Genomic DNA, 16,822 nt, shown 5'->3' on the forward strand with positions numbered 1-16,822 from the left:
CCCACTGATCTTAGCTTTACCATCTAGAGAATTATAGCTAATTTCTCTTCTATATAACAGTCTTTCAAGTATCTAAAAAGGCACCAATCTCTTTTCCTCATAAGCCTTCCTTTCTTTAGTCTAAGTATCTCCAATCTCTTCCACCATTTCTCACAGGGCACAGAACCAGACCCAAGCAAATGAAATCACAATTCAAATTCACATAGCACTTTCCCCCGGTAAAGTCCTCTTCTGTTTATTATCTTACTGGATACTCCTAATACACTTGTTAAATAGATAAGGAGGGACTTTATTTTCTTTTCTTGCATTTTATAGGAGAGGAAGTCTTGTATATATTTTCTTCCCTCCACTTACATAATTACTATTTTAGTTTATGCCCTTGTCTCCTCTCATCTAGACAATTTTAAGTCTTTCAGTGTCCCTGCTTCAAGTCTTTCCCATAAAGATCCATCTTCCATTCTGACACCAAAGTGATTTTCCTAAAATGTAAGTCTAACTGTCATCACCCTTATCAGTAAACTTCAGTGACTCCCTATTATCTCCAGAATTATCTGAACCCAAGTCTTTGTGCCTCCAAGGTCAAGTCCCTATGTACTACATACCATTCTGCTCCTCTGATATGAAGAAATCTGCAGTCAAACGAAGTTGTTGTGTTTGTCCTTTATTTTCAAAGAGGACCATGGCATCAGAGAAATGATGACATGACTTGAAGTTGACTTTGATTTGAGTGAGGGAGGGCTGTGCATGCCTCACTTTCCCCTCTAGAGCCATCTAGGTCCAGTGGCCAGATATTCATCAGGATGACTGCAGATGACCCAGGATGCAATGGGAGACCCTGGTCCTTTTAGACTAAGACCTTTTCAAATGAAGTAAAGCAAAGTAGAGAAGGCAGCACCAACTGAATGATCTATACAATGATTAAGATTATTAAAAAGGAAATAGTATCTCCAAATGTGGAGACAAGGAAACAGAGAATAGATGGAGATTCAGAGATAGTAACTAATATACTTTTATAGACACATTGTTTGTAGAAATTCATTAAGAGTAAATGGTTGCAAACAAACATTTATTTGGTTTATTTTTGTTCAAAATTAAGGTCATAGTAAATTATTTTATAAATAAACAAAAACCAATCACTCCTACCTATGATTAAGAACTGAGCTTAGTACTCACCACATTAAACTTTCCTAAACCAATGCCATCCACAATCATTTTTCCCTCCTCTGAACTCACAGCACTTAATAATAATCAAATTAAATTAAATGAGCAAATGTTTAAGAGAACTCTATTATTTGCAAGGTCTATCCCATTCTTTGGACATTTCATCATTTCATCATAACCCACCTTGGAACATCTCCTGTTAAGCTGCTAAACTGTTTCATGTACACACACAGCTTGTCTCCCCAATTATACTTTAAATTTACCAAAGGTAAGAATTGTCTATCTGCTTCTCTACTTTTTACAGGCTTTAGCATAGGACTGATAGATCTTTTGTGCTCAGTAGATGATTCTGATCACTGATGCCCTGTCCTGATCTGGAATTTGGGATGTAGTTTCACAATATAATATAGAGTCCAGCAATAGATGTGCCCCCATGCTTTCCAAACCAGTAAAGTCTTGGTATAATTATACCACTAAGAGCAAGGAGAATGAGTGTTACTTCAGAGCCCAGGAATCTCCCCAGGCTGGCCAGGATGTGGATGAGGAGCCAAATGACTGGATCGATGCTTTTTGACAACATCATGATACCAACATAATTCCTAGTCCCACAGAACCAAGATGCTACACTCACCATAAGGCCTAATAAATCAACACTATCATTGCTCTTTTTTCCAGTATATTTTAAACACACACACACACACACACACACACACACACACACACACACATACACTCTACATCTTAAGTCTCAGAATAATCCACAGGTATAATTTCAGCCTGGTCAAAGACAAGATGAGTATAATTACAAATTCTTTAAAAGAGACTGGAGGTTAGAGGACAACCACAGCTATGCCAGGGAATCTATTCATGACCCTAAATCTGGGGAGGTAATGTGGTATAGTGGAAAGGATACCATACTGTCCATTAGAAGACCTGGGTTCTTGTCCCAGCTCTGCCATAAAGTAGCTGTGTGACTTGGAGTGAATCATTTCTCCTTTTGGGGACTCAATGTTCTTACTGATAAAATCAGGTGGTTGGGCTAAATGATCCCTATGGCCTCTCCAGTTCTAACATTCCAGGTAAATCTACAAAATCCCATTAGAGAGAATACCTTTAAAATGAAATAGTGTAACAGTAATTATGGCCTATTCAGTAGCACTGATTTTGAGCTATAATCAATATAGTATCAATCCCTCCAAGAAGTCTGCCATGTAACTAATAACAGAAGGCTGGTATAAATGAAAGGCAAGGGTGCATTGCAAAGGACAACACTTACACCATTCCAAACTAATGAGGCTCTATCCTATTTTTAAAGATAGAACAGGATTGTGAAGGGACTAAGGACAATACCAGATGAGAATGATGAAAGGAACTAGTGAGGCTTAGTCTGGGGAAAAAATGGGGGGGGGGAGGTAAAAGAGGCTGGAAGAAGGAGGGAATAATGATCGTCTTAAAGCATTTAAAAGACCACAAAGTACAAAAGGGATATGTCTTTTTTTCTGCTTATAGTAAGAGGAAAAGAGAGAAATGGGCAGAAGTTGGGAAGAGGTAAATGTAGGCTTGAGATAAGGGCAAAAAAATCTTCCAATCAATGAAAGTTTTCTGACAGGTTTATCTTAGGAGGTAGTAAGGTTCCCCTTTCTGGTGATGTTTGGTGATGTTGAGTTGACAGGTAGGTTTTAGAGAGATTCTCATTCAGGTATGGGCTGCTTTATAGAGCCTCTGAGCTCCCTGCCAATGCTGAAATGCTGTGATTCTGTGACCTCCTCCTCTCCCTTCCTTCCCCTGTTTTGTTACTTGGGTTTTAGTCCTAACTATGCAACTAACTATATGACCCTGAGAATATAATTTCCTCCCTCTGGGCCTATTTCCCTATCTGTAAGATGACCTCTAAGATCTGATCCTACTCTATGATTATATGATTTATGCATAAATCTCAGAAAATTCTTGCTTGTTCTAACCTCTTATTTTCATTTAGGACTACTATCATATTGGTTTGCCCTCAGTGGGGCAAATATATCCCTGTCTCTGGGTCTATAACTTCCAGGTCCACTTCCTGCCATTTGAAGTAATGCTCAGTATGAATAAGCTCTGAGATTTCTGCCTGTTGTCTAAATTTAACCCAGGAGGCAACATTATCACATAACCCAGGGCAGAACAAGTCTCATAAGATCATCAATTTCCCTAAATCAGTGCCTGGAATACATATTTAATGGATTCTTGTCAATCCTGAGCAAGACATACAAGACTCTGGGTCAGAAGCAAGGGGAGAGGACCACAGGGAGAAGAGAGAGAAACAGACACTGAGGGAGAGACAGAGAGAAGTAAATGGAGGAGGAAAAGGAGGAGAAGGAGGAGGAAGAGGAGGAGGAAGGAGACAGTCACAATGACAGACAAATCTGAACAGCTATTAAAAGGAAACAGGAAGTGCTTCAGAGTTTAGTGTCCAGAAAAATAAAAATTAAGAGGAGGTCTTTACAACCTGGAAGCTGATGTGGTTACAGTATCATTTTCACTGTGTACCCAAATGTGGGCCCCTGAAAGGTTATAAAAACACTATTTATTACCCTTGGACACTGAAGAACCATTTATGGAAAGTCCTGCTAGGACATCTTGTGTTACAGATTCCTGCATTTTGCACGGAAGATGTTCTGACACTAATGCCTGTATTTTGCATAGAAGAGGCCCCTGTGATAATTGAACATTAAAAGATATTTCAGCCTCTCATACAGCCTGGGATGGCAGGTATCACATATATCCAAGAGGATTCCTATTTAGCAACAGAGAAGTCCTGATGGCTTGTTCCCTCGGAATTTCTTCCTTTCCCCTCTGCTCCATTCTTCTCCCCTCCCTTCTCCCCCCAGTCTTTCTCTTCCAGCCAGCCGCAGACACTAGTATCTTGCTGCATAGCCCCTACCCATCCCCACCCCTTAAGCTAAGTCCCTTCTGTCCTTCACAGTCAATGCATTCCAGACTCTTCATGCACCTGCTCTAAAGGTGGCCCCTGCCCCCTATCCCATCCCAATGAATCCTCCTTAACTCCTATTAGCAGCCTGTCCAGGTTCTGAAGCAGATGCTACTGAATGGGGGGCGGGGGAAGCCACTCTAAGCTGGCTTGTTCTAAGGCTGCCACTCTTTCAGCAGACTGGTTGGCTTTTATCTGCTGCTCCTCCCCCTATACCTCCCTCACTCTCATCCCCAGCGCCAAACCTGACCCTCTAAAACCTTACTGTCTGATCAGCCTAAAGCCTGGTGTCCCATGCTTTCTAGACAGCTTCCCTGATGGGTTTTCAATTTAACAATAGAAAATAGTGTAGTACCCTTGAAATGTACTACACCAAGAATTAGGAGATCTGGGTTCCAGTCTTATATCTGCCTTTAGCTAGACACAAAGTATTATAAAGTCATCCCCTCTCTATAGCTGTTTCGTCATCAGTTAAATGAACAGCTATAACACACATTTGAGGAAACTTCCCTTATCTATGAGATAACCTAGAAGACCCCTGAGTTGCATTCTAGCCAGCGGGACTCCTATGAAGTATATGGAAGTCGGACTAAACAATATACACAGTGCCTTCGAGCTCTATGAGCCTGTGAATCTGAATATTTAGTGTGGGCTTACTTCAGGCTCAATACTATACTACATACTATAAAAGACAAAGCTGAACTAGAAAAAGTAGTGAGGATGATGATCCTTCATTACTTCATGGACCCATGATTTCATCTGTGGCAGCAGTCCCATCATCGACACAAATCAGTCTCTCCATGACTTTGGAGCCCGTTTCCTAAGTTACTATGGGCCAAAAATTTTCTTCACTTAGTGCCCAACCTTCTGGTGATAAATAAGCCCCTCTAAACTTAGGTTGATTCAGGCACATAATTCATTGCAAGGTTCATTCTTGAAACCTGTCTGGCTTTTAGAGATCTGTGAGCATTTGCATCCTGCTAGGATCCCCTTGGAGAGCCTGGGGTCACCTATGGGCCAAGATGAAGCACCAGGGTAGGACTTGAATAGAAATAACCCTCCACTAATTTTTAATTCCCGTTTATAACATCTTAATAATCATAGTAATAAAAAAGCTCCTTCCTATAGTTTTTTTTTTTTAAGGCTTATAGAGTATTTCCCTCATAACCATCCTGTGAGGTAGGTACAATATGTCTAATCTTCAATTACAGATGCAGAAACCTAGGGCTGAGACCAATTAGAAAATATGCCTGGGGTCACATAATTAGAAAACAGGCTGGTGAGACAAGAAAAATGTTCCCTGTCCTCAAGGTCCTTACCATTAGAGTACTTAACCTTTTTTTGTATCATGGACCCCTTTGGCAGTCCCATGAACTCATCTCAGAAAGATGTTTTAAAATGCATAAAATAGAATTACAAAGTATAGCAATTACATTGAAATACAGGTATCAAAATATTAGAATAAAAAAGGTCACAAAGCCCAGAGTAAAAGCCCGTGATTTAAAGGGTGAGCTGCATCCCCATATAGCACTCTCATATACAACACAGTTTAATTATAACTCAAATGGTACCTGATGAAGCACCAAACAAGGAACTTATAGTAACAAATACCACAAGAGCTCAGTGGAAGGGTCAGGATGGGACTGAGGTATATTGGAAAAGTTTATGGAGGGGGAGACCTGGGTGAAAACTCAGATCTTTGCTAGTCATAGATTTGTTTCTGACAACAGAAACACTTTTGGTTGTTTTAACTCTCAAATAACTCTTTAAGCTCTGCTCACACTTGTCAGTTCCAGAGTTAACAAAGAAACAAGTAGGAAGGAGACTCTGAGTGGCTTAGTGTATAAAGGGGCTTGACCTTCTGAGATCTACTTGCCCACACCAAAGCACCAGAGAAAAACCAAACAGGGACAAATAAAAACTGATTAATGTCCTTCATACCTAGCAACACTAATTTCTATATCCTACCCCATTTCCCTACCACACCCTTATGGGTCAGGAAAAGTTTTCTCTTGCCCAGTGGTTTCTCAAAGTCTGTACCAGGGCCTTCTGGGATGCCAGAAGGTTTGGCCATGAATTGAAAGGAACTTACACTTGCCATCTCATGTGAAAGCAAATCTCCCCACTATTCTGTAGTGTATTCAGACAACAAATTGAGAAGCCATGATCCTCCTTCTCCAAAACTTCAAAGCCCCTCTCTCCTTCAGAACTTCAAGAATGAGAGCATTAGAAAGAACCTTAGGTATCATCTTATCCAGTTCACCATTTTACTAATTTTAAAAAATGCTATTGATATCTTTTGTCTTTATGTCACTTTCATTTCCAAATATATCCCCCTCCTTACAAGACATTCTCTCTAACAAAGAATAAAAAGAGGAAGTACGTTTATGGGGGTGAAGGTTAGTCAAGGGAGTATTTCAACAAAACTTTACAAGATCTCACCTAGTCTGATGTTCAATGGGAACTAATCCCTTGTTTGAAGAGGAGAAACTAAGGCTTAGAGTAGTTACAAGATCTGTCATAAGGGAAGAGGGAATAAGGAAAGGCAAATCAACTGCAAACCATCAAATGGCTCCAGGGGTATGACAAATATATAAAGAAGAGGTAAAGATCCTGGATCCCACAAATACCATACTCAGCTCAACATCTGGGCCTGGACTTAGGCTCTTCTCATCTTTTGAAATTTAAGCAACATAGTTCAATAAGCACTGAAGTGTGCACTTCCCTGCAGAACACTCACTGTTAGGCACCAGGAGAGAGTCCAAATTTGGCTAAAACATATCCCTTCCTTTCATAGAGTTTACAGGATGGTAGGAATATGATACAAACACAAAGAACCACAATACAAAACAATATGTGATAAATATATCAAAAATTATGATGTGAAATGGGGTGTTCAGGAGAGGTCTTTAGGAGGAAGCATTTGATTTAGTATTTGCGGGATGGGTAGAAATCTAACATCAAGAGGAGAAACTTTTCCTGATCTCCCCAAATGCTAATGCCCTCTCTCCCAAACAGCTTGGTATTTAATCGTTTTTCAGTCATGTCCAATTCTTTGTGACCCCATTTGGGGTTTTCTTGGCAGAAATACTGGAGTACTGTGCCATTTCCTTCTCCAGCTTATTTTACAGATGAGTAAACTGAGGCAAACAGGGCTAAGTGACTTGCTCAGGATCACACAGCTAGTAAGTGTCTGAGGCCAGATTTGAACTCAGGAAAATGTCTTCCTGACTCCAGACCTAGGGCTATAACCACTGTGCAACCTAGATGCCCCTGTATTTAACTACTTTGTACTTATTCTCTTTATATTTATTCCGTACATACTTAAATATGTACTTGTTATGCTTCCTCTCATTAGAATGTAAGCTTCTGAAGAGTAGGGACATTTCATTTTCAGCTTTTGTATCTCAAGCACAAAACGGTACCTGACATATTGTAGGTGCTTAATAAATGCTTGATGATTTACTGACTCTAGAATATTCTAGGGAGAAAAAACTGTTATAAGCAATAAAACAGGGTCAAGAAAGCATGGATTATGTATGTACAAAAATGATGAGTAGCCCAGTTTATCTAGAGCATAGGGTACATGGAAGGAGATAGTAAAAGCTGTGAATATACTATTATTTACATAATAGTATAATATATATTATATATCATATAACTATAATATATATACACATATAATATAATTTTATTTTATAAATTTTAGCCATGACAAGTTCACATGGAATAAAAGCTTTCATTAGCTATTGGGGACTATTTTCCATATTAATGAGATTAATTTAATTAATTAATGAGATTTCCTATGTGTCTCCTATGTCTTCCTATGAAATCTCATTTAAGCTAATCAAACAAAATGTTGTTGAAAATTCCATTCATTTCATTTCTTGAAAATATGCACAGTTAATGAGATTTTTCTGTGTGCAGATTTTAGGGACATCCTGTATAAAGCCAGAAAAGCAGATTGGTATCAAATTGTGGAGACCCTTGAGTTCCAGGCAACTGGAATGCATCCCCACATCATTTTCTCCCACACATCCTATCATTCAATTCAAGTCCCATGTCTTTTATCAAGTTTCTGCAACTCACCTGGACTACACTCTGCTTTCACTGCTAGTCTAGACAACTCCAGCACTTAATTGCCTAGACAACATTTGATAATGTGGTACAGAGTTTCAGTCTCTAAACTCCTTTGAAAGCTCCCATTTCATGCTCACCTGAAGTCTGGAGTCATTTCAGGTGGTGGACAGGCAGCCCGCCCTCCAATACTGCATGAAAGGGCCCAAATACAACTCATCCATGTTGACTGCAACCAGTGGAATTGACTCAAGCACCATCCAGTCTCCAGCTAAATTTATGACCTGTCCTTTCTATAACAGAGCACAGGCTTCTACTGACCTTCTGAGAAAGAAGAATTTCACCATTTCTGGCCCACTTTCCTCACTCTTCATTTCTCCCTTGCTTCCTTGCCTCTGGCAGGAGGCCAGACGCCTAATTTATCATCTGGTCTGATAAACAGACGCACATCTTAGGACCAAACAATGCCAGGTCACTTCCTTTTGAGCCAAACTCCCAGTCATACATAAAATATTTGAGCAGAAGTTTGCAGCTAAAGAGACTGGGGGAAAAGAAATAAAGTAGGGGAGAAGGGGAAGGGAGAAGAAGAGTAGGTAAGTAAGGTGCACTTTCAAAGCTGTAGAGAGCCAGGGTTAGAGATGAGAGACAGTATCTTTTGTTTTTATATCACTTTTATTTCCAAATATATCCCCTCCTTATGAGACATTATCTCTAACAATGAATAAAAAAAGAAAGTATGTTTGTGGGGGGTGAAGGTTATAATGTCAAGGGAGTATTTCAATGCAACTTTACAAGATAGTTCCTAGTCTGATGTCCAATGCAAGTTTTAGAGAAAGAGGATCATGGCTTCTCAATCTGTTCTCTGAATACACTATTGGGGAGATTTGCTTTCACATGAGATGGCAAGTGTAAGTTCCTCTCAATTCATGGCCAAATCTTCTGGCATCCCAGAAGGCTCTGGCACAGACTCTGAGAAACCACTGGGCAAGAGGAAACTTTTCCTAACACATGAGGGTGTGGTAGGGAAATAGAGTAGGATATAGAAATTAGTGTTGCTAGGTGCCTATGCCACGAATCTTGCCTTTTTCTTCCCCTCTTCTTCCTGTCATCCCTTGTGGGGAGAGGTATCAATATTTCTACTGTATCCATATCTCCAGAGACAAAAGACCTTACTCCCCTTCTCTTCCTGACCAAGCACAGGATTTCCTAGCTGTATCATCCATCTTAACACTTGCTGATATTTACTTCAACACTTGAGTGTGTGTACTCTTGTATAGATCGCTAATTATCCCATGCACGTATGCTTTGTCTCGGAATATAAGCTGCTTAAAAGCAACACTTGTATCAGATCATTTTCTGTACTTTCTTTACTCAATCAAAAGCATGTACTGAGAGATTCCTATGTGCCAAGGGCTGGAGATAAAAAGACAAAAATCAAATAGCCCCGGCCCTCAACATTGTTGTAAGAACTTTTCAGGATAAACAACTAATATGCATATACAACAGAGAGACCAAGTACATACAAAGTAATCTGTGGAGGTACCAGCAGCTAGAGAAATGGTTCTTAATCTTTTCTGGGTTGGCAATCTGGTAGAGCCTATGGACAGATCCCTTCTCAAAATAATGTATAAAATAAAATATATACAGTTGCAAAGAAAATCAATTATTTTTGAAAAAGTTACCAAAATATTAAGAAAAAAAAAGCAAGCTCAGTCTCAAGAGTAAGAATACTTGACAAAGAGTGACTTATAATTCTACTAAGTGGAGGTGAGGTAGGAGAGCATTCCAGAGAGATGGAGTGTCATAGAGAAAGAAGAATAAGACCAGTTTGGCAGGAACCTACAGTTTATAAAAAAGTGAAATGTATAAGAAGCCTAGAAAAATGGGCTGATTCCAAATCATGGAGAGGTTTAAATCCCAAATGGAGGAATTTGTATTTTATCCTAGAATCAACAGGAAACAAAATGAACCAGTGTTTTTTGTTTTGTTTGTTGTTGGTGGTGGTGGTGGTGGTTTTGGGTTTGAGGATATTTTTATTTTTAAATTGCAAAGTCTTTCAGACTTGTGCTCATTTAATAATATCGCTTTGGCAGCTATCTATAGAATGAATAGGGGAATGGAGGGATTTGAGGGAATCCAATTAGGAGACTGCTGCAATAGTCCTGGTAAGGAGGATCTCTCTACTCACTATCTAGCACAGAACTAGCCACATAACAGTGAACTGATCAATACCCTAATTGCTAGTGTCCTTTCTTTGTAAATTACTTTGTATTTTGTATTAAGTTTTATATATCCATGTGATTAGCCCCCAAAAGAATTGTCACCTCCTTGAGGACTGCTTTTACTTTTTACTTTCCTATCCCCAGAACAAAGCACAATATGTGGTACACAGGAAGTACTCAATAAATGCTTAACAAAATGAGTTCAATTGAATATTTGTTGGATTGTATACATTACCCCCCCTCCCCGACTTTTCTGCTCTTTTTGGAGGGAAGAAGGCAGGGCAATTGGAGTTAAACAACTTACCCAAGGTCACACAGCTAGTAAGTGTTAAGTGTCTGAGGAAGGATTTGAACTCAGGTCCTCCTGACTCCAGGGCCCATTCTCTAATTCACTGTGCCACCTAGCTGCCCCAACATCACTCCTTTTCAACTCAGACTTCAGTTATCCTCCAGGTAGGACTGATCTTCTTAGCCTCATGCTCCTACTTGTGACCCGAGAATCTGAGATTGTTTGGGAGAGAAATGCTCCAGGGCCATGCAGAAAGCCTCACTCTGGTAAATACTCTGGGATTCTTTGGCATCTTTATGCTGCCTGTGTGTAGAAAAGTGTTCCAATATTCCAACAATCAGAAAAGGTAACAGGGATACTTCTTACGCAGAGGTCGGTCCTGGTTCGATGGTTTAGGGAAGAGAAGAAGTGAAGGGAACAAGCATTTATTCAGCACCTACTGTGTGCCAGGCACTGTACTAAATAACTGCTTTGCAGGTTTTATACGGGGAATGAACTGAAGTAAGCTGGGCCACTACCCCCACGCTACCTAATATCTAACCATGGTCTTTCTTCCCTTGAAGTAGGATCATTTGGATGCCTTGTTTTTATGTTTTGCTTTGTCTCCCTACCTTATCCAGGCTTGAAGCCCAGTGGCCCATCATAGCCCAATACCAGTACTGATCATCACACAAGCTTTAATTTGCTCCGTTTCTGACCCAGGCCAGTTTGCCTCTCCTTTGGTTACTTGGTGGCCCTCTGTTCCAGGGCACTTACCATACTGATGCCAGACATTACTTGGGCACTTGATCTAAATGCAGCTCAGAAATCCCCTGCTCAAGCCAATGCCTCCCTGAAAGCAGAGATTACAGGTTATGTGTCACCATGCCAGGCCATGAATGCATTTTCCTAACATCTGTGGAATCAGAAAACTTTAGCTATTCTTAGTCCTTAAAGATCCAACCCCTTCATTTCACGGGTACAAAAATAGCCCCCCCAAATGAAATGACTTCTTCATGGTATAACAAGGTTGTATTGAAGAAGCAGGGAGCCCCACGGATTTTCCAGGGCCATGGCAATGTGGGACAGCTGAGGAAATGGATTCTTTGGCTTGCCAACCTCCCCCATCCCAACTCTCCATCTTTAATACAGAATGATTCCTTCTTGGAAAGCCAAACAGAAAGAAAGCCCCAGATCTGAGTCTGTCTGCCACCCCACAGCAGGTGTCTGTTTTGCAGAGATCTGTCTCCTGAGAAGCCCTTTCGTCAGTTTCAAAGCCAAGGGATTTCAAAGCCGCTGCGGCTGTTCAGGAGCATAAAGACAATTCAATTCAACAAGTATTTAGTGAATACTTGTTGAAGCCCAGGGAAAAAAAAAGGCAGGGTCCAGAATGTATTGTCCAGGGTGCTATTGACTACTGTTGGCTGCTCTGCTTATCAAAGAGAAATGTCGAGCTCCCTTCCCCCCATCCAGCTGTCTCTCTGTCTCTTTGTGCTAATCCAAACCAGAAAGAGTTAAACCACTTAACCTGGCCATGGAATGGGTGAAAAGATCTAATACTACAGATATTTCTGTTCTTTGATTTCCTGTCAACCTCATATCTCTTACAGAACAGCAGGCTAAACATCCTAAGCTGTGCCTACCTTAAATAACAACCTATGTCCCAAAAGGATGGGCTGGCAGCGAGGGATGAGGAGAAATGATGATCACTGCTCTGTGGGCTGGCTTATCAGGAAATTTGGATGGTTGGTGAAGGCTTCTTAGAAAAAGCAGACTTGGAAAGATGGAAATGATTTGCAGAAGCCTTTTTGTGTGAGAAGAGGGAGGTAGGGCAAGAAGGGAGACGCTGGATGGCAGAAGTAAAGACACAGATAGGACAATGCACTAGTTTTATCACCACTAAAGACTGAATCATTTCTTGGGTTCAATGGCACTGGCTTGGAGTCAGAAAGACTGGAGTTCAAATCTGGCCTCAAGACACTTACTAAATCTGTGACCCTGGGCAAGTCACTTAACTTCTGTTTGCCTCAGATTTCTCTGCCTCTTAGGGTTGTTGTGAGGATCAATTAAGATAATAATTGTAAAGTACTTAGAACAATGTACATAATAAGTGCTATATATGTTACCTATTATCATTGTTGTTATTATAAAATGTAAATGCCCATCTGAAGATCCTATGAAAAATATATATATACATATGTATGTATATGTGTGTATGTGTAGAGGAGGAGGCCTTTAGCTATTCTGGAGCTTTTCCATCATTAAATAGGTTGCTTGAGGTAAAGTGGGTTTTCCTGTACAGAAACACAATGAATGAATTTACACCTCTTGTTCACAGAAAAGTAGGCAGTCATACTAAGAAACTAAGTTTAGCTGTTTCTTTGAATCACTGTCTTAAACACCTCCCTTCCTTGGCTGTCTCCCTGTTTCTAAGTATTTTGTAGACACTCATGCTCAGGTTGATTGAGTCACTAAGCAAGGCCTGAAGATAGCTCCTGCAGTCAACCATTAGGAATCCAAAATAAGAAAGAGAGGGGACGCATTCCCAGCTGGTGAGGATTAAGAAAAAACAATGTTTAAACAAATACTGGAAGGTCCTGGGATAGCTAAAAAGACACGTCTTTGGCTAGTATTGTCCTGGCTATCCCTCTAAGGAATAAAATTCAAGGGAAAGGCTATATGACAAGTCATCATTTTCTAGCTCGAACCACTGAAAAGATTTTAAGGTCTCTAATGTACTCCAGTCACAACGAGCGAACAGACTGTCAAAGAGTTGTAGGGAAACAATCAAGCTTAAGTGTAGTATCTTATGAAAAGAGTTAGGAGGAATTTTAGGTCATCTAATCCAACTCCCTCATTTTACAGATAAAGGAACTGAGGCTCAAGATGGTTAAATGGTTTTTCCAAGGTCACACAGGAAGTAAGATCAGAGGTGGGATATGAGCCCAGATTCTCTTCATACAAAATCACGCTCCTTACACTTAGACAATTCAACAGCAATGTTGCCACTGAAGACCCAGAAGAGTAGGTTCCCTTCAGGAAGCAAGCTAAGCCCCAAATAAGGAAAGCCTAAAGAAAAAAAAAATTTGAGAACGTTGCTCTGATCCCCTCGAGAAGCAGACAGTTGGGTTCCACATTAAGCAAAGTCAATACAGGACAATCTGCTCTTGCAAAACAAGGAAAGGATTAATCACATCATTACAAATTATTGTCACTTCATCAAAGAATTCCCTGCAAGTTGCCTTTAAATGCCAGCACCTCTAGTGCATTTCAGCATTTATCTACAGGGCCATAACTATTTGTTAGAAAGACCAAAGGACACATACCAAGTCTTAGGTACCAATGGGGAGATCAAGCTCCAAGGTCCAAATGAAAAGTTACAGTCTGGTAGGACAATGACATTGTATTTACAAAAATTGGAATTTTATAACTTTTTTTTTCCCCAAGAGTTAAGGCTATTGTGTAAACAGACAGAACTAAATATTTCTCCAATTGTTGGACCTTATAGAGGGAGAAGCAGTCAGCCATAGTACCTGGCACATAGTAGGTGCTTGATAAATGCCTTCTGAGTCTGGGGTAAGCTGTGTCCTATGACTGTTCCTTCCTTCAGCTAATATCAGTTGTTAAAAATAAATGTAAAATCAGTATGAGAGAGAGAGAGCAATTTAGATAGAATATGGGAAAGGTGTTGCTATTGTTAATACTTCTCATATAGCATTAGAGAAATAGTATTATTGTTAATAGATAATATCACATACATTACATTATGTATATTAAATATACATAATAATACATAATATAAATATGATATTCTTTTAGTATAGACCCTAGACTTGTATAAGACCCTAGACTTGGTATAAGGAACTTCCAGCTGAGGGAACTCCCTCTACATATACCCTCTATCAAACTTCTAATTTAGGAAGCTGCCTAGCGTCCTGGAAGCTTCATTGATTTCACCAGGGTCACACAGCCAGTAAGTGTTGTAGTTGAGCCTAGACCTTCCTGGTCCCAAGACCAGTTCACTGGCCATTATGCCATGGTTCCTCTCTTGTCTTATGTGTTAGGGATTATATATACAGATGATAAATATGGAAGACACATACATGGACCTGGAAACTATATCAGAATACATATTATGTGGTAGATGGAAAGTTACAGATAATATGTATTTCTAGTGGTTCTTTTAGACTGGGTGCAACTTCTCTGACTTCTCTGAACCCCATTTTCCTTATCTGCAATATAAGAGAATTAGACTACAGACACATTGAGGTTCCTTGCAGTTTTTGATGCTATGATTCACATGTTAGTCTTCTCTCTCATCACACTATAAAATCCTATTTAATAAGAACTGTCTTTTTACATTTATTCCCCACAATATTTACTGATACACCTTAGATAATCAAGGAAAGCACACAAGAGAAGAACACAATTGGAAGGAACAGGTGCACTGGTGTATAACTGACTGACTTTGGACCACCTTGCCAGATGGTTGAAGGGTCTAGACAGCTCTAGTACTGGAATTGCATAGAAAAATGCATCACACCAAGCAAGAACCATGAAATCAAAGGACTAGACTCTTAGCTGCATCCCAGTTCTAGAATATCTGTGTTTTTGAGAGTTTCATGTGCTGTCCTCAAACAACATAATAAATGCCTTGAATGAAAGGAACACTTACTATATTTAGAATTGCTAACTACTAAAATTTGAAAGAGTCTAAGAGATCAAGTCCAACCTTCTGATTTTTTTGGAGGGGGAAAGGCAAGATAATTGAGGTTAAGTGACTTGTCCAAGGTCACATAGTAAGTGGACTAAGTGTCTGGGGTCTGATTTGAACTCAGGTCCTCCTGACTCCAGGGTCAGTGCTCTATTCACTGCGCCATCTAGCTGCCCCCCAAACTTCTCTTTTTAAAAAGAAAAAAAGGATCCAGAGAAATAAAACAATGTGACCCAGGTCAACAAAGCTAATAACAACTGGATTTGAACCCAAGCCTTCTGGTTCCAAGGCTTTGCTATCTCTCTACATCATAGTTGCTCTTCCTTTTCCCCCACAAATGCCAGGCTCCGCACCCAGCAAGTGTTTAATAACTGTCTGTTTCACTGTGGGTAGGAGCAATATTCACTCAGTGTTCCCCAGTAATAATTCCCATAATCCTGAGCTCACTTTTGAAAGGGGGGAAGATCACGCTGTTGTTCTTTAGTGAGCCGCCCAGCTGTCGAGCTCAGAGGAAGCTGCCATGCCGGGCTGCAGAGCATGAAAAGCAGACCAGTCTGCTCTTCCTGCTAGCACTGGGGCCTGCCATCCCAAGAATGCACATCTCTATCAGGAGCACCAAGCTGACAAATTGTGACTGGAGGCCTTTCTGAGAAACACGGAGGGAGCAGAGGCCGATCTGCAAGCTGTGTGGGGGCACAAGCCACCTACTTGCTTTAATCTTGTCCGTGTTAGTATGGGAAAAAAAAAGAAACAAAATGCCTAGAAATATACTTAGGGTCCAGAGGCTGACATACCACATCAACGCAAAGGTTTTATTTGCAACTCTGGCAGAAATCTTTTTTTTGTAAAAGCAGCTTTCCATCTCCATTATTCCATAGGGTCTATCACTTCACAATCTATTCAACAGACATGGTGAACATTTTATTCCCTAAACACCTGCTCTGCTTGATAAAGTAGACTCTATACACACAGCCTTTAGGGGGTAGAGAAGCACTCAAACAGTGCGGAAGAAGGGAAAATAATTTTACTCTTCAAGAACCCTTAAGCCAATTTTGTAAACAAACACAAAACAATTGGCCAGCCCACAGATATTTATATAAGTTTGTTGACTATTTATATAAATAGTCAATTTATATAAATAGCCAAATCTTCTCCAGGAACTACTTACACTTAGTAGGTTCTTAACAGATGAGAGAGGAACTGAACTGCTAAATAGGAATAAGAGGAAAATAATAGACATCAACTGGCATTCTCTACAATCATCCATGTTGGTATTCTTCATAAATCCACCTGAGGAAGGGGAAGGGGTGCTATCAAGAATGACTTGATTGCATACAAATCAAGTGAAATTTGTAACACATACACACAACTACTACTACTACTACTACTACTACTACTACTACTACTACTACTAC

The 16,822-nt window shown here is 40.0% G+C and overlaps 1 protein-coding gene across 4 annotated transcripts in view; it reads right to left on the reverse strand.

The window, feature by feature from the left end:
* The window catches only part of SETBP1 (SET binding protein 1), a 514,417-nt gene that overhangs the window by 333,470 nt on the left and 164,125 nt on the right, over positions 1 to 16,822 (reverse strand). The window contains exon 1 of one of the 4 annotated variants that reach the window (XM_069075460.1): positions 11,471 to 12,627. The exons of the other annotated variants lie outside the window; for them this stretch is intronic. Within the exon in view, the coding sequence (XP_068931561.1) occupies positions 11,471 to 11,488 (18 nt within the window). The 5' untranslated portion in view covers positions 11,489 to 12,627. Of the gene's footprint in view, positions 1 to 11,470; positions 12,628 to 16,822 lie in introns of those variants that run through there. 4 annotated transcript variants of the gene reach the window in all.

The sequence above is a fragment of the Petaurus breviceps genome, unplaced genomic scaffold (genome assembly GCF_028583685.1).
Source record: "Petaurus breviceps papuanus isolate PSGF00001 unplaced genomic scaffold, PetGlider_PUasm1.0 151, whole genome shotgun sequence".
In the NCBI taxonomy this organism is placed as follows: Eukaryota; Metazoa; Chordata; class Mammalia; order Diprotodontia; family Petauridae; genus Petaurus; species Petaurus breviceps.